The sequence below is a fragment of the Anabrus simplex genome, chromosome 10, assembly GCF_040414725.1.
Source record: "Anabrus simplex isolate iqAnaSimp1 chromosome 10, ASM4041472v1, whole genome shotgun sequence".
Classification (NCBI taxonomy): domain Eukaryota; kingdom Metazoa; phylum Arthropoda; class Insecta; order Orthoptera; family Tettigoniidae; genus Anabrus; species Anabrus simplex.
Window position 1 is genome coordinate 75,181,179 of NC_090274.1, and position 25,910 is coordinate 75,207,088.

The 25,910-nt window shown below is 38.7% G+C and overlaps 2 protein-coding genes across 2 annotated transcripts in view; one reads left to right on the top strand and one right to left on the bottom strand.

Moving 5' to 3' along the window:
* Positions 1–25,910, top strand: part of LOC136882153 (zinc finger protein 480-like) — a 297,571-nt gene that overhangs the window by 258,743 nt on the left and 12,918 nt on the right. The window lies entirely within an intron of this gene.
* Positions 1–25,910, bottom strand: part of LOC136882154 (uncharacterized) — a 60,791-nt gene that overhangs the window by 5,194 nt on the left and 29,687 nt on the right. The window contains exon 3 of the mRNA XM_067154702.2: positions 25,052–25,132. Coding sequence (XP_067010803.1) covers positions 25,052–25,132 — 81 coding nt within the window. The remainder of the gene's footprint in view (positions 1–25,051; positions 25,133–25,910) is intronic.

Sequence of the window (25,910 nt, forward strand, 5' to 3'; positions counted from 1 at the left end):
GCAAACGTGGCTGATTTGTTTGGTCGATGGGGCTGGGAATTGCCATACCATATACTATAATCCACAGATTTAAGCCATTGTGACTTTGACTTGATTCACAAGATGAAGGAACCACTTCGGGGCCTTTGCTCCAGAACTGTTTCAGAGATTGTTCAGGCAGTAAACTGCTCCATTTGAACTATCAACATAACAGGTGCTGCAATAGATATCGTATCATGTCCACATTGTTGGTAACAAGATGTACACAACGCTGGTGACTACTCTGAAGGACAGTAAATCATAGTATAACATGCATATCTTTTGTATGACTTGTAACTGAATATGTGCTACTATTGAAGTTCCAACCCAATATGATCTATTTACAACTTGCTTCATTGTGCTAGGTCTTATGGCAATGATAGGATAGGAAAGGGCTAGGAGTGGGAAGGAAGTAACCTTGGCATTAACTTATTGGCGCCGACGTATGGAACCGTTCCTTACGCTGCCAATTTGGACCGAACACGGACATACGGAACTGTTCTGTACCAACCTATAAACGTTTGTAGCTTTATTTACTAGCAAGCAATAAGTCTTGCGCTGCATGCAGATTACTCCTTGAAGTTCAGTGAAACTTCTACACTAGTGTCCAAAATTTATGCATAATCACTAAACGAGGCCATACCGCCTTATAGGAATGTCAGATGGATTGCTGAAAAACCGGAAGCTGAATCACACACCATATGTCACACAACTTTGCCCGAAAAAACAGTTTCAGAAAGATTCTGATATCTAAGGTACACCTTTGACAACAACCAACAAAACTTGGCAATGTCTTCCACAACAAAATATGCTGTTAATAGGGTGTATGGTTACCCTTAATGGCCACACATGCTTCACAGTGACGTGGCATGCTCTCTATCAGATGGTCCAACAGCTCTTGTGGAAGTCGAAACCATTCCTCCAAAAGGATAATGAGAAGGTCCTTGGTGGAGGCTGGCAAGATGCAGTTTGCCTCCACAATGCACCCCAGGGATCTTCTATAGGATTCAGATCCGCAGACCTCACTGGCAAGTCCATGCGATGAATGTCTTCCCCAGCCAGAAATTAATCCACAAGAGCAGCTCGCTGCGGTCGGGCATTATCATCCATTAAGTGGAAGTCTGGACCCACCGCACCTCTGAAGAGTCAAACATGTGGTCACAGTACCTCATCCATGTCTCTCCGAGCATTAACAGTGTTCCTCGGACCACCCATGAAGATGTGCAGGTCTGTATGGCCATTCAACATAAATAAAAGTAACTAATCTCACGTTTGTTCCGTACTGAAGATAACAATAAGTAAGATTCTATTAGAATAAAATTTACCTTGCCATAAGACCTATCTGTGACGGAGCGACGTAAAGCAAGTAGCAACAGAAAAAAAAAAGAATAAATTTTATTGTAGCCACCTATTCAATACAATTCACCGTTTGTAGTGATTAAATTCTAAGTGATTTGTATACACTACATAGGTACATGTTTCACAATGCTTTTGGGCATCTTCAGTCTATTGTCAATCGTAAGGTCTTGTCTGAGTTAATCATTTGGAACCAATATATACAAATATGACCTTATACTAAGAATCTTCCTATTTTTTACAAATTAAAAAGGGGGCCTTACCTAAGGTGATATGTATAAAAATTATAAAAATGTGAACTTCAATTAAAAACAAAATTTGTTACCTGAATACATTTAAAATTTTCTAACAATTTACAAACAATACAAAGCTCAACTGGATCTCTTCATCTTTGGATGAGTCGTTAGGTTGGTAGTGTGTAAAAATTATGTATGTCCAAGGTTCTTTTTGTTGAATTATGCCATTCATTTGGCAGAAACAAAATAGGAACTATAGTTTGTTGTCGTTCTTGTAAAGCTTGAAATATCTCATGAGGAAAGAAGCATAATAGATTGTTACTATTATAAAGAATTAAGCAATTTCTGTGGATTAAACTTTGCGTATGTTGGAGTACGTTATCCAATGTCATTCAGTAGTTAGCTGTTTCCTCTATGAAGCGTTACTTGGATGCTTTTTAGACTAATGTTATCAGTGTTACATTGTTCTGCCATGGGATTGTTAATGTTTATTGTACTACGCAGTGGCCTCCACGGTATGCACTAGCCAGCGTCTTGGTAGGTGTGCTAGGTACCAACTGATGAGCCCAACCTAGCACAAGAGGGCGAAACGCTGGCATCCTGGAATGAGTTAGCTGGAAAATTTATAATGTCCAAAGGCGGTTAAGGCCAGATATCAGTCCTGCTGTGGGGTGGTTACCCATGGTCGACCTGGTGCTGGCCTATGACTAACATCTCCTGTGTCTCGAAATTATCTCCAAAGCCTGGAAATGAAACTCTGTGGCACATACAAGGATACGGCGACTTCGGTCTGTGCCTGGCCTGCTTCCAGGTGGCTGAGTATTCTACCCTGCAAAACGTGGTCCAAATGCGTCGTTGTGCCCTTATGTTGTCACAATCACCACGAGGCCACACTCCACACACTATAACAGGGCAAACACGACTGAGGGAATATGGGGAGCAGGCACTGGCTGTGTTTTTAACTTGCGGTTATGCTGCTAGTCAAAGCTTGAACACTCCTTTCCTATACAGAGAGAACATGTAAGGTTGGTAGGCGCATATCACAGAGATACGTTTTTAAAGGCTCAACCTGTTCAATATAATTACGAGTTGTATAAGATATTATTTACAATATTTATTTAATAACGGTACCGGTTTCAACATTTAAATGTCATCATCTGACATAAAATACGTTAATCACATAACTGACAAAGGACATGATAATTAAAATTGATGTTATTATACATGAATACATAATAGTTTTTTAACAATAAAAGATTAAAAGGTTTTGACATGTTATCAATGTACAAAAGTTTTTGAAATGCTTATTTACACTGTGTGCCGAATAAAATAGTAAAAAAAACTTACAGCAATCACTTGATACAGTGTTAATGTTGATCTGTTTATGTGCGAATACTCGAATCATCACGTCATATTTACGGTTGCATTTGAATCTTTGGCAATAATTTGTCCATCCTTTAAGACAATTGTTATTCAAACGTTGTCAAAGTGAAAACATAATTTTAGTTGATAACAACTTGTTCATATAAAGAACTGGTAGAAATATGCATTAGCATATCTCATTACACTCGTCTTGAAAGGCTTGTTGTGTTCGTAAAAATTACACAATGATGTATTAATAAAATTATAAAGTAAGAAACGGTTAATGGTAATTGGTTGTCCTTTCGTCTTCTCTTCTGATGTTATACAAGTGAACTAAAATTTCCCAGTTCAATCAGAAGGATCTGAATTAGCGTGAAGCGAAATTAAAACAAGGGAATTATAAATATTAAAATATAATGGGCCTGGACAAGCTAAATTGTACGTAATATACGGTACATGTGGCTGACCTTGGACAGCGTGTTGAGAAGCTACAGTTTGTGACAGGTGGAGAATAGTGAGGTAGGTTATATCTGGTGGGGAGAAGGAGAGGGGGAGGAGAGGTTTGGGGGAGGGGTTTAAGGCAGGTCCTGTGAACAGTGTGGTAGGGGTTTGTAACGTGATAGGGTATTATGTATTGTTCTAAATATTGACCGTCTATTCGGAAGATCAACACATCTAAGGACTTTAATTCAAAAATCAAAGAGAATGTTATATTTTCTGAGATTTCATTCAGGTTCGAACTGGAGTTAAAGAACTGATCCAAGTGAATGAAGCATTCCTCTGTGACATTGAGAACAGGGCTTTTGTTTACATTCATAAGAACCTATAAATCCTGTTTTATGTTACTGAAGTTAAGCTTGAAATCTTGAATGTGTTGTCTGACTGCCGAGTATCTATTATATTTTATGGCATTTACATGCTCCATGTATCTGATTCTGAAGCTCCTCCCAGTCTGTCCAATGTACAAGGACTCAAGGTTTTGACATTAGAATCTGCAGACACCTGATTTTTGGTAAATTTCAGTTTTATTAACCCGGCATTACTCGCTAGGTCTTTATGTGCGCTGTTACATGCTAGTGAGCGCAGCGCTCACCTTTATGTTTAAAGACCATTATATGCCCATATGAAGTTGGAGGTATTTTTAATATGTCAATTTGAGATAGTTATTTATTTAGGAACACAGCCGAGTGGAGTGGCTATGGAGGCAAACTCTACATTCGGGAGACACGTGAGTTCGATCCCCACCGTTAGCTGTCCTGAGAATGGATTTCTGTTTACGCTTCCAGGCAAATGCCAAGACAGTTTCTATTCATAGACTACATCCGATTCCTTCCACCTGCTTAGCCAACTTCGTTCACCATCATTTATTTCATATTTATTAGCTCCTCAACTGAGGTTGGCAGCAGGAAGGGCATCTGGCCGTAAAACAAGCTATTTAAACTGATCTCACATAAGTCAATAAACGAAAGTTCCTCTCCTTCCTCAAAACTTGCAGACACTGTGAAACAAAGTTATGATCACTTCCGTAAACCTCATCTGTTTCATTAGCATCAGTTTCGTTGTTCAAGTCCACTTCCTCCTCCATTTCACCCAACCACGAAAGTATCTGATTACTGGATGGCATTGTAACTTGTATATATTGTCTAACAACACACACAGTATAAAGATTTCACATTAAACACAAGCATGAAACAAACCCTGACATATTAATATGCGTGAAATATAAGTAGCACCGTTACTCGCTACTGAGCGCACCGCTCACCAAACATACACTGCCGTGCCGAATAATGAATTGCGGGTGTTTGTTTACAAAGATAATGAAAATGACTAACACACCCCCTTCATAACAATCTGTTAGAAAGTTACTGGGAGTTTCAAAGGTAGGAGGTCTTGTAACATTCCAACAACAAGCAATATACTATGAAGGTCAGCGCCGCACTCACCATGCGAGTAACCGCGTGTTAAGGGAATATGGAGCTGCCTATCTTAGCAATGTTAAATTTCTTTCATTCATGTTCCTTTTCCTCAGGATCTAATAAAGATATGAAACTGAAATGTGTATCACATTTTATTCAAACCTTAATTGACATACTGATGGAGCGCTTTTGTAATTGGATTTAAGGGGACTCAGATACATATTTTTTTAACAGTCAATAAATAGAATTATTTTTTCCTAAAAAACAGCCAAATCTCAAACAGTTTTATACAAATCAGGAAATCCCTCTGTTAAAATGTTAACCAATATGAGACAAATTCGTAAGGAATTTACACAGCTCTGTATTAAATAGTCACCTAGAAAAAGGAACATACATTTGAAAAAATTGGAAACTGAAAAAATTGCAGTTAAAACTTTCCACACGTTTTCATATTTCAGTGCATCCCTGCACCAAATGAAGGAGAATCTGGATCTTCCTGTGATCCACACAGGTTTTCTAGCTTCTGTTTAGCCTTGTTCCTGGATTGCCTCACTTTTTTCTGCACTTCCGGAACCATTCTTTCTGCTTTCCGTAGTCTTTCTCAGTCCAACTCCTTCATGGCATTCACACAATTCCTTCCTATTTTCAGTCCTAACTCCTGTAATACCAGACATTTAAAAATGTTTCCTTTATTATAATTGGCCACTGCATCAAGAACTCCAAATCGTAGTGTTTTTATGCCCACAAAAGTGCCTTTAGGGACGCAAGACCATATGATATTGTTTACCGACTTATTAGGATTTTGACTTTTCCCATGAAGACACTTCTCCAACAGCTGGGGCCTGGACATATCTCTAAAAATGGGCTTCATTTCTTCCATACAGGCAAAAGGAAGGTGTGTGTGCTTGGAATGGTCGTAGGGAATTCCTTCTTCTTTTGCTCGTAGATCTTTGCACCAGTCTAATGAGCAAAGCATCTGTCGATAGCAGATGAAAATAAATCGCCCATATAGCTCGTCTCATTCCTTGCAAATTTCCTTGGTTTCTTCTTATTGCCAAGCCATAGAAAGTCTGAATATCACCAATTTTTTCCAAAGTTACCCAATTCACACCGGAAAACTTCTTCTCATCACTTAATTCTTTCCCTCCAAGTTTATTTCTCAAGTTTCTTAGCCTTGTCCCCATTCGTTTCTGAATATGTCCCAAGCATTCCAGCTTTTCCATCCAAGTATTGCCATAAGGGGCCTCATCCACAAGAGATTTGTACGCCTTCGAATCCCCATCACCTAAATACTGCACGTATCTCACATCGTATCTAGCAACTGACCTTCTAAAAATTTCTTTAGCCCCCGAATTTCCATCCCTCCACTCACACCTTGATAGTTGGCAGTACAGTCATCACCATGTTTTCCACTGTTTCTTTTCTGACATCTACAAAGTTTAGAAAGTATCCCTACATCAACAAATTTCCCCGTGTCTCCACTGGTTGCTGTCACTCCACCAGAGAGGGAGGTATGCCCTCGTTTCTGCCAAGCCCCATCCAGAGCAACTGTTAGATCACGTTTCCCATCGTTCAAATCTACACTTTCCTGTACCGCCTCATGCATAGATTTATGGCATACATTCTCAACAGACGAGCCTAACAGATCCACATATCTGTCAAATTTTGCAGGCGGTTTGGGAAGATCCATTATACCACACAATGTAGCACCTGCTGTGCGCCCTTTACCAATTGCTCGCAGGCCGCAGACAAATCTTAAATTATGTCATGGTACACCATATGCTTATTATTCATGTGATATATCAGAGTCTCAGTATTTGCAAATTCGTGCATTTGTTTACACACTTGGCACTCAGAAACAAGTTCACTTGCAAGACCAACATGTTTCTTCACATGAAGCTGAACATCACCCCCACAAAATTTGCATACAAGAAATTCACTCATGGCATCTTGTAGAAGTGTAATATTTATAAGTTCATAAACCATCCTTTCATCACACACTTTTTCATAAATATCACTGCTTGAGGCTAACTTCTTCTTTGAAGCACTGTCAGAAGTTCCACTAACCTCAATGTCTTTGTTTACATTCGAGTCTCCGCTTGGCTTCTCCTCAGTTCTGTTAAAACACTTACTTACAGTATTTTTGCTGTTTGGAATACCAATATTCCTTCTTTTCTAAAAAAAAACACGATTACTTGTAGACATTTTGAACTTGAGTTACTGTATATTCACAGCTAATTAGCTCAAATAACATCAAAAATAAACAACTCTGAGTAGTAACCATGGAAATTCATGGCATGGAATACACAAGGAATAAACAAAAGACAATCAAAAATAGTGCAGTCTAATCACCACAGAATTAGAAGGTAAAGAAAGTACTTTTGATTGAAAAAGGTCCCAACATCCTAGACTTCATAATCGCGGAATTATGGCAATGTAATTCAACTAGTTTTCACATCCATTACTGATGATTTTCTCATTGTTAGCGCAAGTTTAAATTCAAATTGTGGCAACTTTTAATGGTTAAACTATAATGTAGTATACTTCATTTTAAAGAGCAGACTTCAGAGATTCATAGAATATTTAAAAAATATAAAACGATATTTTTGACCATTTTAACCATTCCGTATCCCCTTAATTGAGCTAGTATTATATATGATGTCCATATTTCTATTATCAGTTCGATATGAGATTTTAGTGTTATGTTTCGTCAAAATATTTGTAATGCTGTAAATATCTTCATTGAAAGTACCATATTTACTCGTGTATTAGACCCCCTCGCGTATTAGACCCCCCCTGGCTTTTCGCGACGAAGAAAATGAAAAACATAAATTTCGCCTATAAGACCCCCAACATAATTCATCAGGGAACGATGACGATTCCGCTTCGAAGCGGGTACAAGTCTTATTGCAGCTCTGATGACATCGCACAAATTTGTGAATAGTTTCGTCCGTATGACCTACGCAATGAAAAACCCGTCAAATCCATGTGGCACGGTACCGTACATCTGTGTTTCATAGTTAAGGAATGTCCGCCTCTGTAGGGTAGGTCTACTGCAGCTCTGATGACGTCGCACAAATAGATTAATACGAATAGGCCTAGCTTCGTGTCCAACCCGCGCATTGCAAGCATGCATCAGTCATGCTATATGTCTGTGTTTTGTAGTTAATAATGTCCGCCAGCGTAATGCTTAGCACAATTATTTGCCTTTTCCGGGGTCTGACTTCGATTCCCGGTACCGTACTGCCAGAGATTCACGAATGGCAGGAAGGTTGATATGCGGTAAAAGCGGTACATGTAACTCCCCTCCACTGGGGGTGTGTCTAAAAAGAGCTGTACCACCTCGGGATGAGGAAACGAGTTTACTTTAGTTGAGAAATATTCGCGGTTGTTGCTATTTATACAGCAGGCGAAATCATTAACAAAGTAGTCGTTTAACATCTCATAACTCGGGCCAATATAGGCACATATTTGGAGAGAAGTAAGTTTAAAACATGATAAAAGCTGTTCAATTAAAACGATTGTTTTACTCGCCAAGGTGCCTAACAAATAATAATAATAATAATAATAATAGTAATAATAATAATAATAATAATAATAATAATAATAATAATAATAATTTTATGTCCCCACGTACTTCAAACGATTTTCGGAGACGCCAAACAAAACATACTAGGGTATGCGTTAATAAAAAAGACAACGAACGTACAAAATTAAACATTATGATAATAAAACGCATTACCGCCACACCTGTAGATATCCATAAATACGGCATATTTTCCTGTTATTTATTTTTATTTTTTCCATCGAACTTTTGGCACTATCAGGGCAATAATATACCTAACCTAAACAAAGTGGTCTGTCTTATCTCATGGACAGCTGTTTACGCAAATGCTGATGTGATAAATGTAGAGAACAAGCATGAAATATACTTAAAAATAAGGGTCTGTGTTTCAACAGCCGCAGTTATCAAAAGAATGTTTCCAGTTACTATGTATTACATTCGGAAGTACAACTCATAACATATGCTAGTTATCAGCTGATGGTTTGGCATGCCTTCTACAGCACGACTTTATTTGGCAGGAGTGGCTTCTGTTCTGCTACATATACACCAACTGGGAATAGATTTACACTGTTTAGACTCTAGTCGAAAACGAAATTATTTTTAAAAGGTCCAAAAAGACGGGACCTCGTGTTCTCTTGATTGCAGTGGCAGCGCATGGCTCAAAGAGAATGAACAGTGAAGCATGGCTGACGCGACTGACGAGAGATAGCAGTGAAAATGACGTCACTTAGAATGCCGACACGCCGGTACAAAGGCAGGGAAGTTGGCGGCGCAAGGCGATAATTCAAATGAAAGCAGTGATCAAGTTTACTATGTGGTAGGCCTACTGCTGAAATGGCAGAGACAAATGACTGGCCATTAAGTTCTTTTGTATCAACATTTAATTATATGGTAACATGATACCCTTATCCCTTTATTCTACGGGATCAAGTTTTTATGGCCGTATGCCCTTCCTGACGTCAACCTCACCAGAGGAATTAATGAGATGTAACGAATGACATGATATGAGTAACTAAAACAGACTTTTATATGTACCGTAGGCCTAAAATTCGTGTTCATTTTTTTTTGTCTTTTTACGTTTAGAAATAATGCCTTCCGACGAAAGTAGCCAGTATAACTTAAATACATTCTAAGTTTGTTAAATAATAGTATAGTATGTTTACACGTACAATTTATAGCTCTTTATAACCTAAAAGTCATGTGTTCGCTGCACAAAATTTTGACGTTATCGCATATTGGACACCCCTTCATTATTTTTGGCTGTAAAAGTGGGGGGAAAAAGGGGTCTAATACGCGAGTAAATACGGTAAATGTTGAATAACGATCAGGTTTAGTTTTCTCTTTAGTTAAAGTTGAATTTAAGCGATATCTGCGTTTAATGTTAATGCACTCAATAAATGCATTATCATACCCGTTATATTTAGCTATGGGGTGAATTGTATTTAATTCTTTATTCCAATTTTATTTATTTAGCAGTATACTGAATTCCCGGTCTACCATACTGATGTAGGGAGCACAATTTTGTGCTTTGGGATGTAAAAAAATCTTTCTTGATGGTAGTAGCTGTCTGTGTCGGTTTCCTGTAAATATTGTATTCTATACAAGGAAGTCTGTTTAACGTGAGATCTATAAAATTTATGCATCCATTTTACTCTGATTCCAGAGTGAACTGTATCTGCAGATCAATGTTGTTAAAATTGTTAAGGGTGGAGCCTGTGTCAGTAACTCTTTCGTCAAGGATAACAAGAGTGTCACCTACAAACCTGGCCCAAAATTTTATGTTCGCTAAGTCACTATTGTTATTAATTGCTGTATACTCTAAATAGTCAATGTATATTTCTGCTAATATCCCTGAGGCTGGCGACCCCATAGCCAAACCATCCTGCTGATATATGCAATTATTAAAATGGAAGAAATTATTTTTAACTAGTAGTTTCAAAATTTTGCATGAAATCTTGGATCTCGAATTTACTGAGGTTAGTATATTTATTTAAATTATTTTGGATAATAGGAAAAAGTTTCTTAGTACTGACACACGGATACATATTTGTTGTCGAAAGAATGCAGTGAGTGGAAAGGCTGTATTTCAAAGCTATCTGGTATCAATGATATTTTTCAGAGAATTATTTGACAGAAAATTATAATTCTTTCTTAGAAATTTCTGGATAAATTGTGTTAATTTATACAATGGGATTGGCCTATAACTGATGATGGGGCATATGGGGACGCCGGCCTTATGGATCTTAGGTAAGGCTTTCGCTACTGATAGTCTGGGGTTCTTAGTTATTAGTTTTGTCTTCCCTTGTTCTGTAAATAAAAATGACGTATTTTTTAGGGTTGAAATGGCATATGGCTTTTAGTGCCGGAAGTGTCCAAGGACATGTTCGGCTCGCCAGGTGCAGGTCATTCGATTAGACTCCCGTAGGCAACCTGCGCGCCGATGAGGATGAAATGATGATGAAGACAACACATACACCCAGCTCCCGTGCCAGAGAAATTAACCAATGATGGTTAAAATTCCCAACCCTGCGGCGAATCGAACCCGGGACCCCTGTGACCAAAGACCAGCATGCTAACCATTTAGCCATGGAGCTTTTTTAGGGTTGATTTTAGGAGACATTATATCTGTTGGGTTAGATCTCTTTTAGTCACCGTAAAAGAACTCTTCTTGAAAAATTCTTTAGCTTCTTTGGTGTAATCTGTTTTTTCCATTATTATTGTAGTGTTCCCTTTATCTGCCCTAGTGATAATGAGGTTCTTACCTTTCATTTTCTTTTTGAGGTTTATTACCTGTTCCTGTTGTACAAAATGTTCTTGGCTTCTATAGTTACTAGTAGATAATATTCTTCTTTCTGATACATTGATTTTGTGCACTTTTCTCCTAATATCGAATCTGACCTCATCTTGTATTTCCGGGGGCATTTTCTTAACGGCTACTTCCGACTCAATAATCATTTTGGTAGTGGCATTGATTATATTCGTGTTCAACCAATTGTGTTTTGGACCTTTCTCTAGTATCTTGTTTTCCTGCTCAGTTAGTACTGTTTTCGACAAATTTATAATGGGAGGGTGAAATTTCTCAATCAAGCTATATAAATGGTTATGATTTTCTGTTTCCCTTTTTGTACCCGTTTTTTGTCGCATTAGCCTTAATTGTGTTGAGATTTTTGCCTAATACACGCTGTTTTGGGCTAATATTTTCTGCTCTATTCTTGAAAATTTCTCCTTTCCTCGCAAGAAGGGAGCAGAAAATATTTTCTAGTTCAACATAGTGACTAACTTAATAGGTGGTATTTATTTATTTACAAATCGAAAATTATTCTCTTTCGAGTGTTTTATTAAATGAAAAAGCAAATGTAAATTTAGACACAAAGAAACATTTAATTCTTTTTTAGATGTAAATAAGTATTTAATTTCCAAGATCAGAGGGGATTTAAAATTTCAGCATGTAGTGACTAATTTAATAGATTTTATTCATTTATGATTTGAAAATTTCTATTTTAAAGTCTGTAATAAATGACATAGTAAGTAAGTGAAGTTCAAACACATAGAATTTTTTAACAATTTCAAGATTTATATATGGCCAATTCCAGGCGTCGCGTGTTTACATTTGTGCATTTCTTTTTAACATATATATGAAACTTACCACCTAAACAAATTGAGATTTATGCCTAATAATGTCTAGATGATACTTAATAACCCCATAAATTTCATTCTTATAAATCTGATGTATGCGATTGTATAAACTTTTAAACGTAGCGATCGGTGTTTACATGGGACGGACTTTTAACTTCGCATACCTTTACGTTTTTTCTAAATTCTGCGAATTGTGATAACTTTTATTAGTAATGTTAATATATTGTATACAAGAAGAACAAATATACGTTTTGTGAAAAAAAAACAAATGTGCAAGTTGCGTAATGTCTGCGTAATATATTTACAAGTGATCGTCGCGTGTTTACTTGACAGCATCGCGGGATTACACACGCGAATCTGCGCTATGGCGACATGGCATGAGGGCCTAATAAATCTGTAACTCCGCATCAAATACGATCACTGAATGATAAAATGTATATTTAATATCGCAGCAAGTAATAATAAATAAGGGACGAGATGGCACAGCGGTCAAACTGCTTGCAACCATCACGACGGACTGGGTCCGAGTCCCGATTAATGCATATCTGATTTTCGACATGAAGGTCACGTCCGGTGGTTCGGATTTCACGTAAAATATGAGGTTCCGTCGCTTATGATAGTGTGATTATCGGTTATGTAAAACTACAAGCTTCCCTCCTTCCAATAATAATACATTACATATATACATACATTATCATTATAGACTGTTATGCCTTTCAGCGTTCAGTCTGCAAGCCTCTGAGAATTTACTAAACGTCGCCACAATCCTCGATTTGCAACTAGTGTTGTGGCCTCATTTAGTTCTATACCTCTTATCTTTAAATCGTTAGAAACAGAGTCTAACCATCGTCGTCTTGGTCTCCCTCTACTTCTCTTACCCTCCATAACAGAGTCCATTATTCTCCTAGGTAACCTATCCTCCTTCATTCGCCTCACATGACCCCACCACCGAAGCCAGTTTATGCGTACAACTTCATCCATCGAGTTCATTCCTAAATTAGCCTTTATCTCCTCATTCCGAGTACCCTCCTGCCATTGTTCCCACCTGTTTGTACCAGCAATCATTCTTGCTACTTTCATGTCTGTTACTTCTAACTTATGAATAAGATATCCTGAGTCCATCCAGCTTTCGCTCCCGTAAAGCAAAGTTGGTCTGAAAACAGACCGATGTAAAGATAGTTTCGTCTGGGAGCTGACTTCCTTCTTACAGAATACTGCTGATCGCAACTGCGAGCTCACTGCATTAGCTTTACTACACCTTGATTCAATCTCACTTACTATATTACCATCCTGGGAAAATACACAACCTAAATACTTGAAATTATCGACCTGTTCTAGCTTTGTATCACCAATCTGACATTCAATTCTGTAGGATTTCTTACCTACTGACATCAATTTAGTCTTCGAGAGGCTAATTTTCACACCATACTCATTGCACCTATTTTTAAGTTCCAAGATGTTAGACTGCAGGCTTTCGGCACAGTCTGCCATTAAGACCAAGTCGTCAGCATAGGCCAGGCTGCTTACTACATTTCCACCTAACTGAATCCCTCCCTGCCATTTTATACCTTTCAGCATATGATCCATGTAAACTACAAACAGCAAAGGTGAAAGATTACAGCCTTGTCTAACCCCTGTAAGTACCCTGAACCAATAACTCATTCTACCATCAATTCTCACTGAAGCCCAATTGTCAACATAAATGCCTTTGATTGATTTTAAAAATCTACCTTTAATTCCATAGTCCCCCAGTATAGCGAACATCTTTTCCCTCGGTACCCTGTCATATGCTTTCTCTAGATCTACGAAACATAAACACAACTGCCTATTCCTCTCGTAGCATTTTTCAATTACCTGGCGCATACTGAAAATCTGATCCTGACAGCCTCTCTGTGGTCTGAAACCACACTGGTTTTCATCCAACTTCCTCTCAACGACTGATCGCACCCTCCCTTCCAAGATGCCTGTGAATACTTTGCCTGGTATACTAATCAATGAGATACCTTGATAGTCGTTGCAATCCTTCCTGTTCCCTTGCTTATAGATAGGTGCAATTACTGCTTTTGTCCAATCTGAAGGTACCTTACCAACACTCCATGCTAATTTGACTACTCTATGAAGCCATTTCATTCCTGCCTTCCCACTATACTTCACCATTTCAGGTCTAATTTCATCTATTGCTGCTGCCTTATGACAATGGAGTTTATTTACTATCCTTTCCACTTCCTCAAGCATAATTTCACCAACATCATTTTCCTCCTCCCCATGAGCTTGACTGTTTGCAACACCACCATGATGATTTTGTGGCATGATAAGTCAATGTGGGGTGCCAATAAATATTTTATTCATACCAGTGGCAAAAGGAACGAAAACCTTAGCATAGAAAATGAGATGGTCGACCCACAACAACAAAGATCGTCAAAAGATAATCATTGGGACACCACAACGCTCAAGGTAAACCAAAGTTATTTCACTGGTGGTGACTTGACGGACCACAGAAAGACTTGCGCTCAATGCCTCGTTGGGTGAAACCTACAATATCAGATTTTATCATTCACCAATCAGCAGAGCCAGTGGACGCCACGGCGGGCTACCCGAGAGGGGTGCCGTGGTAAGTACAATTTTTTTTTGTTTTAAAAAGAAGATGGGAAAAGGAAAAGGTAAAGAATGAGAGAGAACGTACAACTGACCAAATGTAAGAAAAGGAGAATGGTTTTAAAACAAGTTGTATTTTAAACTTCAAATGACTAGAATAAGCAGGGAACAACAAGCAAAGAAGGGGAATTACAAACTTTTGACAAGGGCTCAGCCCGTTTGACAATCAAGAATAATTATTAAGATTTCTTGGGAACTATTATTATGACTTTCAAGAAAAGCCCAAGACCAAGGTTCGACAGGGAAAACTAAAATCAACACCTATATAAGTACACACACACTTTAATTAGGAAACAAAGCCACTAAATCTTTATATAAACAATGATTTAAGGCCACCCTTACAATCTTCATTTTGCACCCAAAGGAGGGCAGGAGAGTTATAGCGCATCGGAGGACAAGAATTTTTAGAACTCAATATCCGAAAGGAAGAAAAGGAAAGAAAAAGGAAGCGGAGTAAGGAGGGAAGAAGAGAAAGAAAAAAAAGGAATGAAGAGGGGGGGGGGGGGGGGGAATCCTTCCAGGCTGCTTAGACGCTATCACGTTGGCAATGTAAACGACCACTCGGGTCAGTAAAAAGTTCAAGGTGTGGCAACACTACTCTCACTTGTCCAAGCACAGTTTATTCAGGCGTATGAGATTGATAAAGGTTCCAGTCTGAAGGACTTAGTTAGAATAGAAACCATGAAACCCATAAATAATTTAACATTCAAAGTTCAAATCTTGATATTGACCACGAAAGATATAAAAGGTTGTAACTTTTTGCTCACCCAGTCTGTTGGTAAATCAATGCAGCAATTCACAAATAAAAGTAGGTAAAACGTCGCAACGGACCAGCCGTTGGCGAACAGTTCCGCTCTCTCCACTCGAGTTGTTTTCAACTTAATGTCTGACCGCCGAGAGTAAGGAATAGCTTGCTTATATAGGTGGTGAACATATTCGAGAAGTTACTCCATGAAAAATACGTAGGTGTGACGTCACAACGAGGAAGCAGCAGCAGTGCCAGAGAGCAGGCCAGTTAGTGAACAGCTGGGCGAGCAAGCAGATGAATGCGACAGAAGGCAGAAGGTAAGACGTAGTAGAGTGGTCGTAACAATTTCCTTTTACATTGAGAAGATGTTCAAAATATTCCCTCCACCTCTCCAGTGATTCCCTGGGATCTGTTATGAGTTCACCTGAATTACTCAAAACACTGTTCATTTCCTTTTTCCCTCCCTTCCTAAGATTCTTGATTACTGTCCAGAAATGTTTCCCTGCTGCTTGACCTAGCCTTTCCAGGTTATTACCAAAATCTTCCCATGACTTCTTTTTGGATTCAACAACTATTTGTTTCGCTCTGTTTCTTTCATCTACGTACAAATCCCTGTCTGCCTCGGCCCTTGTTTGGAGCCATTTCTGATAAGCCTTCTTTTTACGTTTACAGGCTGCTCTCACTTCATCATTCCACCAAGATGTTCGCCTTTCCCATCTTTACACACAGTTGTTCCTAGGCATTCCCTTGCTGTTTCTACTACAGCATCCCTGTATGCCACCCATTCACTTTCTATATCCTGAACCTGCTTACTGTCTACTTTTCGAAAATTCTCACTAATCATATCCATGTACTTCTGTCTAATTTCCTCATCCTGGAGATTTTCTACCCTTATTCGTTTGCTGACAGATTTCACTTTCTCTACCCTAGGCCTAGAGATACTTTGTTCACTACAGATCAGATAGTGGTCTGTATCATCGAAAAATCCCTGGAAAACTCGTACATACCTAACAGATTTCCTGAATTTGAAGTCGGTTAAGAGATAATCTATTATGGACCTGGTAACCCTGGCCTCCCATGTGTAGCGGTGAATAGCCTTATGCTTGAAGAATGTATTCGTAACTGTTAAACCCATACTAGCACAGAAGTCCAGCAAACGCTTCCCATTCCCATTAGGTTCCATATTTTCCCCACATTTACCAATCACCCTTTCGTATCCTTCAGTTCTATTCCCAACTCTCGCATTGAAATCGCCCATTAGCACTATTCTATCCTTGCTGTTGACCCTAACCACGATGTCACTCAATGCTTCATAAAACTTGTCAACTTCATCCTCATCTGCACCCTCACATGGTGAATACACAGACACAATTCTAGTCCTAATTCCTCCAACTGACAAATCTACCCACATCATTCGCTCACTTACGTGCCTAACAGAAACTATGTTGCGTGCAATGGTATTCCTGATAAAGAGCCCTACCCCAGACTCTGCCCTTCCCTTTCTAACACCGTCAAGTACACTTTATAATCTCCTATCTCTTCCTCCTTATCTCCCCTTACCGAATATCACTTACTCCTAGCACATCCAGATGCATCCTCTTTGCTGACTCAGCAAGTTCTACTTTCTTTCTTCCATAAGCCCCATTAATATTGATAGCTCCCCATCGAATTCCATTTCGTTTGCCAAGTTGTTTCCAAGGAGTCCCTCGCCTGTCAAATGGGAGTGGGACTCCATTACTCCCATAGGTCCGAGGCTTGCTTAAAGTGTTCTGAGCTCGGTAAATTCATGAAGCAGGATGCTGCCCTACTTGCACATAGTCCAAGTGAGGATCTCTCCTCTAACGGGTTATGGACCACTGGTGAATTGTGTAGTCCTAGCCGCCTGAGCACAAGTGTTCAGAATATGTCCGAGATGCCCACTCCCATTCCATAGCAACTGGTATCCCGACTCTCAGGACCACTTACTAGGCTACTCAGCCGTTGCCCATGGTTCACGAACTAGGACGTGACTACAGCAACCCACAAACATGAACCATCCTATTATTATTATTATTATTATTATTATTATTATTATTATTATTATTTATAACTACGGATACTGGTACGGACATGTGGCCTAAGTAACGTGTTTTATATGAATTTTCACATTTATTTTAACACTAATAACAGTGAATGTAAAATGAACTAAAATATTTAAAAATATCTGGACATCAACGCTTACCGGTACGTAGCCTACAATTTTAATGACAGCTTGATCAGAAAAAATATATAAAATGAAAAAACAATTTATGTTCATTCTGTTTCTGGTATAGACTCATCGAAATACCATTTCCCACAAGTAAAATGAGGTACCGGTAATTTTCTTTCGATTTCACTTTCATTTAAAAAGCACTCGTCTTTCATCGGTGGTTCACAAAACAGTTTAGCTTCATCGTTGCACTTGCGAAAATTGGTTACAAAATAAACATGATCACTTTCAACTATGGTACAAACATGAAACTTTAATGTTTTTTTTTCCCGCTGTATTTTCCAAGGACGAATTCTCCCACTTCAAAAGTAGTATCACGGGGTGGATTTTGATCATCTGCTTCGATCTTGTAGTCTGGATATAGAGAGTGTGTGGTAGTTGTTTCTCAATAATATTATTTTCTTGCCTGAACTATGTATTTTTGTATTGACTCCACATAGTGAAAATCATGTGTTCCTGGTACTGCACAGACATCGGTGAAGGGGCTTTTCAGAAGGGGTTTACTCCTTTCAACTTCTTCAGAAGGAACAAATATAACATTTGTGTTTGCTGAATTTCTTTTCGCTACTTCCACGACATCGTGCATGTTTATAAGGTCTCTTTTTGCACGTAGAGCAACAGTCAAATTACATTTTAGTGTACCGCCAACACCGTCAACAGCACCTTTCCCGTGACCAGACGCAAACAAATTCCAAGTTACATTCATTTCAAAAAACATTAGGTTTGCGAACATGAAGCTTTGCTTGAACTGGCTCGCCGCCCCGTCCGAGAAGATAAAACTTGCGATTTCTGATCGTTTTTCCTTGATGTCTGTTAATACTCTGAATAAAAAGGAGTGCATGGCATATTTGTCATGCTCCATATGGTCAGACATAATCGCATATGAAGCATGATTTCCTCCCGCAAACCACGCAACAAGAGTAAATATCGTAATTTGTCGGTAATGCCAATAACAACTCTGAATTTCATCTTGTGGAAGAATAGTGAAATTCTCCGCGAAATCCACTTGCAAAACCATTGAATTTTCAGTCGTTTGTTTTTTCTGCACTTCGAACATTTTGCTTTGCATTATTTTAATAAATGTGTGTTTAATAAGCAAGGGACACGATTTTACTAGTTTATCAAAACACTCTTGAACTGTGCCAGATTCTTGAATTCCAGATACTTGATTTTCATCATCACTTTGCCGCTGGTACCACACAATTTCGTCTCCAGCATTCCTGTACACATTGCTCCATGCGACGGGGAACTCCCCGGCCGCGCGCTCGCGAGAACGTCGTAAACACGCGACGTATTTTACTATCAGCTTCGTATGAATCTATTTGAAATTGTAAATGAATGATATAGCAGTTTGAAAGGGTGTACAGTATTGGCTTTGCATACCAAATTTTATTCAAATTGAGCCACGCACTTTTCGTCTACAGAAACTTTTATACCTTTTTCGTCGCGTGTTTACACGGCCTGCAGCAATAAATTTGTCGCCTTATTATACGTTATATAAACTGTTAATAACCTAAAGAAGTACTTTACTACGAAGAGAAAGAACATTAGAATTAACATTTACCATAATTATTTTGATACCTTTTCATCATAATAAACAGTAATTCCTAAAACATTGAGAAATATCAAATGAATTTAGACTGCACATAAAGGTTCAATTAACCACACAATTAAAAATTGAAAGACATCAATAAATGAATACATATCATAAATTTTAAAAAATTTAATGTTTTATCTATCATAAAAACCAATTGTTGAGTTTTATTTTAAACTTTACTTTTTTCCTTCTTGGGTTGACAATTCTCTGGAATCAGCCATATAATTGTCCTGCTGATAAGTATATTTGTACCAATGTAGTACATAGTTCTATAGAAATATGAATATAAATCAATACATACATGATTAATCAACTTGGTGAAAATAATCAATGCTAATAATCGCCATAAAATGGAAAGACAGAAAGGATGTACATTTACTTTCAACTGTTGATAAGGGCTTGGACTTAGATGTGAAGATTCAAAGAAAATGAGGTGGAGGAGAGGAAGTAGTGAAAACCCCCTAGGGTATTGGAAGTTACAACCAGAAAATAAATGCAGTATATCGTCAAGACCAAGCCCTTGCATGTTTCCCCATAACGCGATGGACTATCCCGGGTTATAAAAAGATAATGAACCGGGCGAGTTGGCCGAGCGGTTAGGGGCGCGCAGCTGTGAGCTCGCATCCGGGAGATTGTGGGTTCGAATCCCACTCTCGGCAGCCCTGAGTATGGTTTTGCGTGGTTTCCCGCTTTCACACCAGGAAAATGTTGGGGCTGTACCTTAATTATGGCCACAGCCACTTCCTTCCCATTCTTAGGCTGTTCCTGTCCCATCATCGCCATAAGACCTATCTGTGTCGGTGTGACATAAAGCAAATAGCAAAGGGGCCGATGACCTGGATGTTAGGCCCCTTTAAACAACAAGCATCATCATCATCATCAGCAAATAGCAAAAAACAAAGATAATGCTGTATCTATTGGATATGGCTATCTTCAATTCATACATTGTGTTTATGAAGGTTCCTGGCAGGTGGCTGCATTATACAGAATTTCTCACAGCATTTGCCGAGCGATTGTTGCAGAATGTTGCTCTCCTACCTAGGACAACAAAAGGAAGAACGCGCAGTCAACACAGCCACCTGTAGCTTCAGGCAAATGTATGGGGACATTTTCCACAGCCTATTCCTCCAACACAAAGAAGAAATATCCTTCTAGGCCCTGCAAAGTTTGCAAGGATCATAAAATAAGGTCCAAAGTGAGAAGGCTGTGTGAAAAATTTTGTATTCCACTCCATCTGGAGACCTGCTTCCAAAAATATCACATGATGATTCACTGCTGAAGACTGAGAAACAGTTAATGAACAGTTAGGCATTGACCTGTGCTGTATGTAGCTTTGAAAAAAATGCCACTTTTGGACCAATCTTCAATATACAAAATTAAAACATAATTTTTGAAAACAAACAGTCTTCTGTCCCTGCAGGTTAGACTTTTAGTCAGGTTCCAATGGATTAATTAAAGTACAGTTTCAGAATTTGCCCGGTTCAAAGTGGAAAACCACAGAAAATCTTATTTGGAAGAATGGCTGAAAGATAAATGCAAGGATGTTCAAGGATTTATGGTCCTAGCAAAGGTAGAAACTGCATGCAGGAAAATCAAGGAAGCCTTTCGAGGAACGAAAACTAGGTAAGAAAGAGTAGTGATGAGTGATACAACAGTGCCGATGGATTGGATATATAGGAACATAGTCAACAGCTTGCCGATAATCCTATGCAACTGCAGTCCAAGGTTTGGGCTCATTTCGTATGTGCTTCCTTCCCACTGTATCCAAGCAAATCCCCTCAACAAGAGCTCAGACGGAAAAAACTTCTAGCAAAAAAAAGACAAAGCAGAAATATGGCAGGAACATATCCAACACCAGTATCAAGGTAAGGAAGTAGATGATAGGGTTCTGGAAAAATAAGAGGCTGTTGATGTTGATGAAATTGGAGTCCCAATTTTGAGGTCAGAATTCGACAAATTTTCAAAGACCTAAGTATAAACAAGGCACCAGGATTGGATGACATACCCTCAGAATTACTGACTGCCGTAAGAGAAACCAGCGTGGTGAGGTTATTTCCTTTAACATGCCAGATACATGGAAAAAGAGAATTGCCATACGATTTTTGGCAGAATGATGTTGTATCTATTCCCATGATGCCGGTGCTGACAAGCGTGAAAAGTATCACATGATTAGTTTAGTATGGAAAGAAAATTTGACACTGAGTTGGAAGACATCAATTTGGCTACACGAGAAATGTAAGAACAAATGAAACTCCTGACTTTATGTCTGGTCTTAGAGGATTGAATTAAGGACAAGCACACTTACATAGTGCCCGTAGAACAACAAAACGCAATCATTATCAGATACCAAGAAAGAAGAATAATCTACCATCTGCACATAAATCAGTCTGCTGTGAGAAGAATTGAGGACTGTGAGAAAGCAGCAGTATTCCATAAGGGAGTGAGGCAGGACTGGAGGTTCCACCTCCTTTACAACGTTCATATAGAAGAAAGAGGCAGTAAAGAAATTCAAAGAGGAATTTGGAAAGGGTATCACAATCAAAGGAGAGGAAATCAAATCTCTGATGTTTGCTCATGATATTGTTATTTTATCTCAGTCTGCAGAAGATCTGGAGAAACTGTTGAATGGTAGAGACAGTGTCTTGGGGAAGGAGTACAAGACCAAAATAAATAAATCCAAAATGAAAGTAATGGAGTGCAGTAGAACAAAGTCAGCTGATGCAGGAAAAATTAGATTAGGAAATGAACTTCTAAAGGTAGAAGATGAATACTGTTACTTAGGTAGTAAATAAACTAAAGACAGCAGAAGTAATGAGGACATAAAATGCAGACTGCAGGCTAGCACAAGCAAGGAAGGCCTTTCTGCAGAATAATAACTTGCACCTTTCAAACAGTGATAAACCAATTACTTAGATGTTTTTGAACACATTTGTCTGGAACATGGTGTTGTATAGAAGAAACACATGGACAATAACAACCTCAGGAAAAAAAGAGGGTAGAAGCTCCTGATATATAATGTTAAATATGAATGCTGAAGGTGAGCTGGGTAAATCGAATCATGAAAGAAGAGATACGGAATTAAATTGGTGAGGGATCAATATGGCTAAATTTGACAAGAAGAGATAGAATGACAGGACATATCTTAAGACACAAAGGACTTGTTCAGTTGATTTTTGAGAGAAGTGTAGTCAGTAAGAACAGTAGGGAGAGAACAAGATATGAATATGACAAGCAGATCAGAGCAGATGAAGGATGTAGTAGTTATCTAGAGATGAAAAGGACGCCACAGGATAGGGGCACATGAAAAGCTGCATCAAACCAGTCTTTGGACTGATGACTCTCAAGCAATAACAAGTGAGAAATTGTGTCCTGGTTAACATAACTGCAATTTGTTTCCAAGAGGACATGCTGAGAACCCGGTTATATTCATTATCAAGACGAACAAGCCAGTCCAGTGCCTTTATGAAATGGACTGTATTTAATTCAAACATGGTCATACTGTATTACACCTTTCTCCATATCACCCAGAATTGAATCCCATTAAGCTAATATGGGCAAGTGTCAAGAATGGCATTTCTGAACAAAATGTGATGTTCAGAATGGAAGCATTTCTATAATTTATGGTGAAGAAATTGCTTCTATTACAAATGAGGTCCGGAAGTAATATTTGTGAGCACGTAAATACATTTGAAGATCAGTAATTTCAACTGAAGTTTTATTTGACCACGGTAAACATAAATGTGGGAAATGAAATGGACAGAAATAGTGACAGTGATGGAAGAAATACTGAAACCACAAGAGAAAGTGGTAATAAGATGATAGACACTGCCAGCGGAAGTGAAATAGGCATGGACTGAGAATATGATGAAACAGTGGGAGGGACATTCTCTAAGAGATTTAGTATGCCTAGATATCGTGACAGTGAATGATCCACAGTCTTCTATCAAGTGATTAACATACTGAGTTATGCGTAATGTGCAGTTACGTGTATAATTATTGGAAGGATTTGTGAAAGGCATCTTAACAGGAATACTATAATTTTCGAAGAGATTGTATGTTTCATAAGGCATGCATTGTACAATATCCTCACTTATACCCTCCTATGTATGCTCGAACCTAGTCCTTGTCACCTTCCACTACAGTGAACTACCTGTCCTGGATTTAAATGAATGTTCTCCTCAATTTTCAAAAGCTGTACCCAAAGACCCCATGGCGCAAGGACCCCTGAAGGGCCAAGGCCTACCAAACAACCGCTGCTCAGCACGAAGGCCTACAGATTACGAGGTGTTGTGTGGTCAGCATGACGGATACTCTCAGCCATTACTCTTGGCTTCCTAGAACGGGGCGACTATCTCACCGTCAGTTAGCTCCTCCATTTTAATCATGTAGGCTGAGTGGATCTCGAACCAGCCCTCAGAAGCAGGTAAAAATCCCTGACCTTGCCGGAAATCAAAGCCAGGGCCTCCGGGTAAGAGTCAGGCAAGCTACCCCTACACCATGGGGCCGGAAACAAAAGCAATGTAAAAAAGAAACCTACACCATCAGAAATCTTCGTGATGTACAGCATACAGGCAGAGAGGGTAAAAAATATGGCATATCTAGGGAGTAACATAGGACCATTGTGTTGAAATAAAATGCTGGATAGAGAAAGCAGAGTCCATCGCCATTAGCATGTGGCAACTCCTATCCTGAAAAGATCTCAGAATAAAGCTCAAAAAGAGAATAACAAAGTGCTGTGTCCTCTCCACCCTACTAAATACTGTAGAGCCCTATATATATTATTAGCCACAGAGAATCCAAACTTTCAAGATGTGGATATATAATGGCAAATTGTGTAATTCCTGAGGGTTATTTCCATGTCGCACTAACGGAGATAGGACTTATGCCGACAAAAGAACAGGAAAGGGCTAATATAAAGGAAGCAGCTTTGGCCTCAATTGAGGTACAGCCCCAGCATATTAATGATATGAAAATGGGAAACGATAACAAACCATCTTCAGGGCTGCTGACAGTGGGGTGCCCCACACAACGACCTGTTGACCTGAGCTTATCAAGACAATTTAACCCAAGAGGCTGAAATACATGTATCACATTATGAGGACTCCTAAAAAGGACAGTCTTTTCCGTGGTTTCCCATTTTCATACCCAGCAAATGTTGTGAAGGCCACGGCCGCTTCCTTCCCATTCCTAGCCCTTTCCTGTCCCATCGTCGCCATAAGACCTATCCGTGTCAGTGTGATGTAAAGAAAATTGCAAAAAAAAAAAAAAAAAAAAGGACAGTCTGTTTTGAGGGAAAAATTTAGGCAAAAGAGGACTTTGAAGAAGACGGACATCTCGGATCAACATTTCGAAGAAATGGGTTGGAGCTCTTTGGCACATGACCAGAGGAAAATAGCCATGCTTGTAGCCTAAATCTGGTTAGGATAAGGTAGCAGTAACAGTGGAGAAACCAGCCACAAGATGCCATGCAGTGGAGGCACTTTGAACTACAATAGCTGCTATGTATTACCTAGCATAAAATTTTGAACCACATGAAGAAAATATGAAAATCGTTTCAAAATATTGGAAATTTCACTATATATCTTTCCAAAGATCTTCAAAAATGTCTGCTTTAAAATGAGGAGTTACTGAATTAAGTCTATTCAGCAATTTGTTAAAATTTCCATTATCAGAAAAATGTCATCAAAATATTAGATTACTTCAAATGTGTTCACCTGTGTTTCTCTTGGCACTGCCACCTCTAATTTTGGTTCTTCTTTCAAATGCACCTCTTCTGGTATTATTTTGTAATTGTCCTGTGGAAAAGTTAATATATTAGACAAATTTTTTAGACACATCTGAAAATGTATTTATATATGAGTGGGCTTAACAATTCATCATTTCCTAGTAAGTGAGACAGTTTCAGTTTCAAATCTTCATTATCATTTGTCAGAAAATCACGATGTTGAGTATCCATAAAAGCATGACAACTAACAAACCTTCAGGAGTGGAGGAATGTCCTGTTTAAATGCTCAGAGTTATTTTTGAAGAGTAGAACAATTATATAATATAAAACCTTCCAAAATAACACAAGATTGATCAGGAAAATGTACAGACATACTTACAAATAATCTGCTTTTTTTTTTTTTTTTTTTTGTTGCACCAACACAGATAGGTCTTATGGCAATGATGGGACAGGAAAGGCCGAGGACTTAGAAGGAAGCAGACATGGCCTTACTTAAGGTATAGCCCCAGCATTTGCCTGGTGTGAAAATGGGAAACCACCGAAAACCATTTTCAGGGCTGCCGATAGTGGAATTCGAACCCACTATCTCCCTGATGCAAGCTTACAGCTGCATGCCCCTGACCGCACGGCCAACTTGCCTGGTCAAATCATCTGCTCATTATAAACAAACCAAATTTGAAATATTAAGAACTTCACAATTTATCACTGTTACTTTTCACATCCTGTACCAACAAATACAACTCAGCAGGAAAATGTATCTTCCATATTTCCCCTTGTATATGAAGTGCTCAGCCTGAAGGCAGGGAGGATCCTCAACAGCTCTACCATCAGCTGCCGTAATTAAGGTA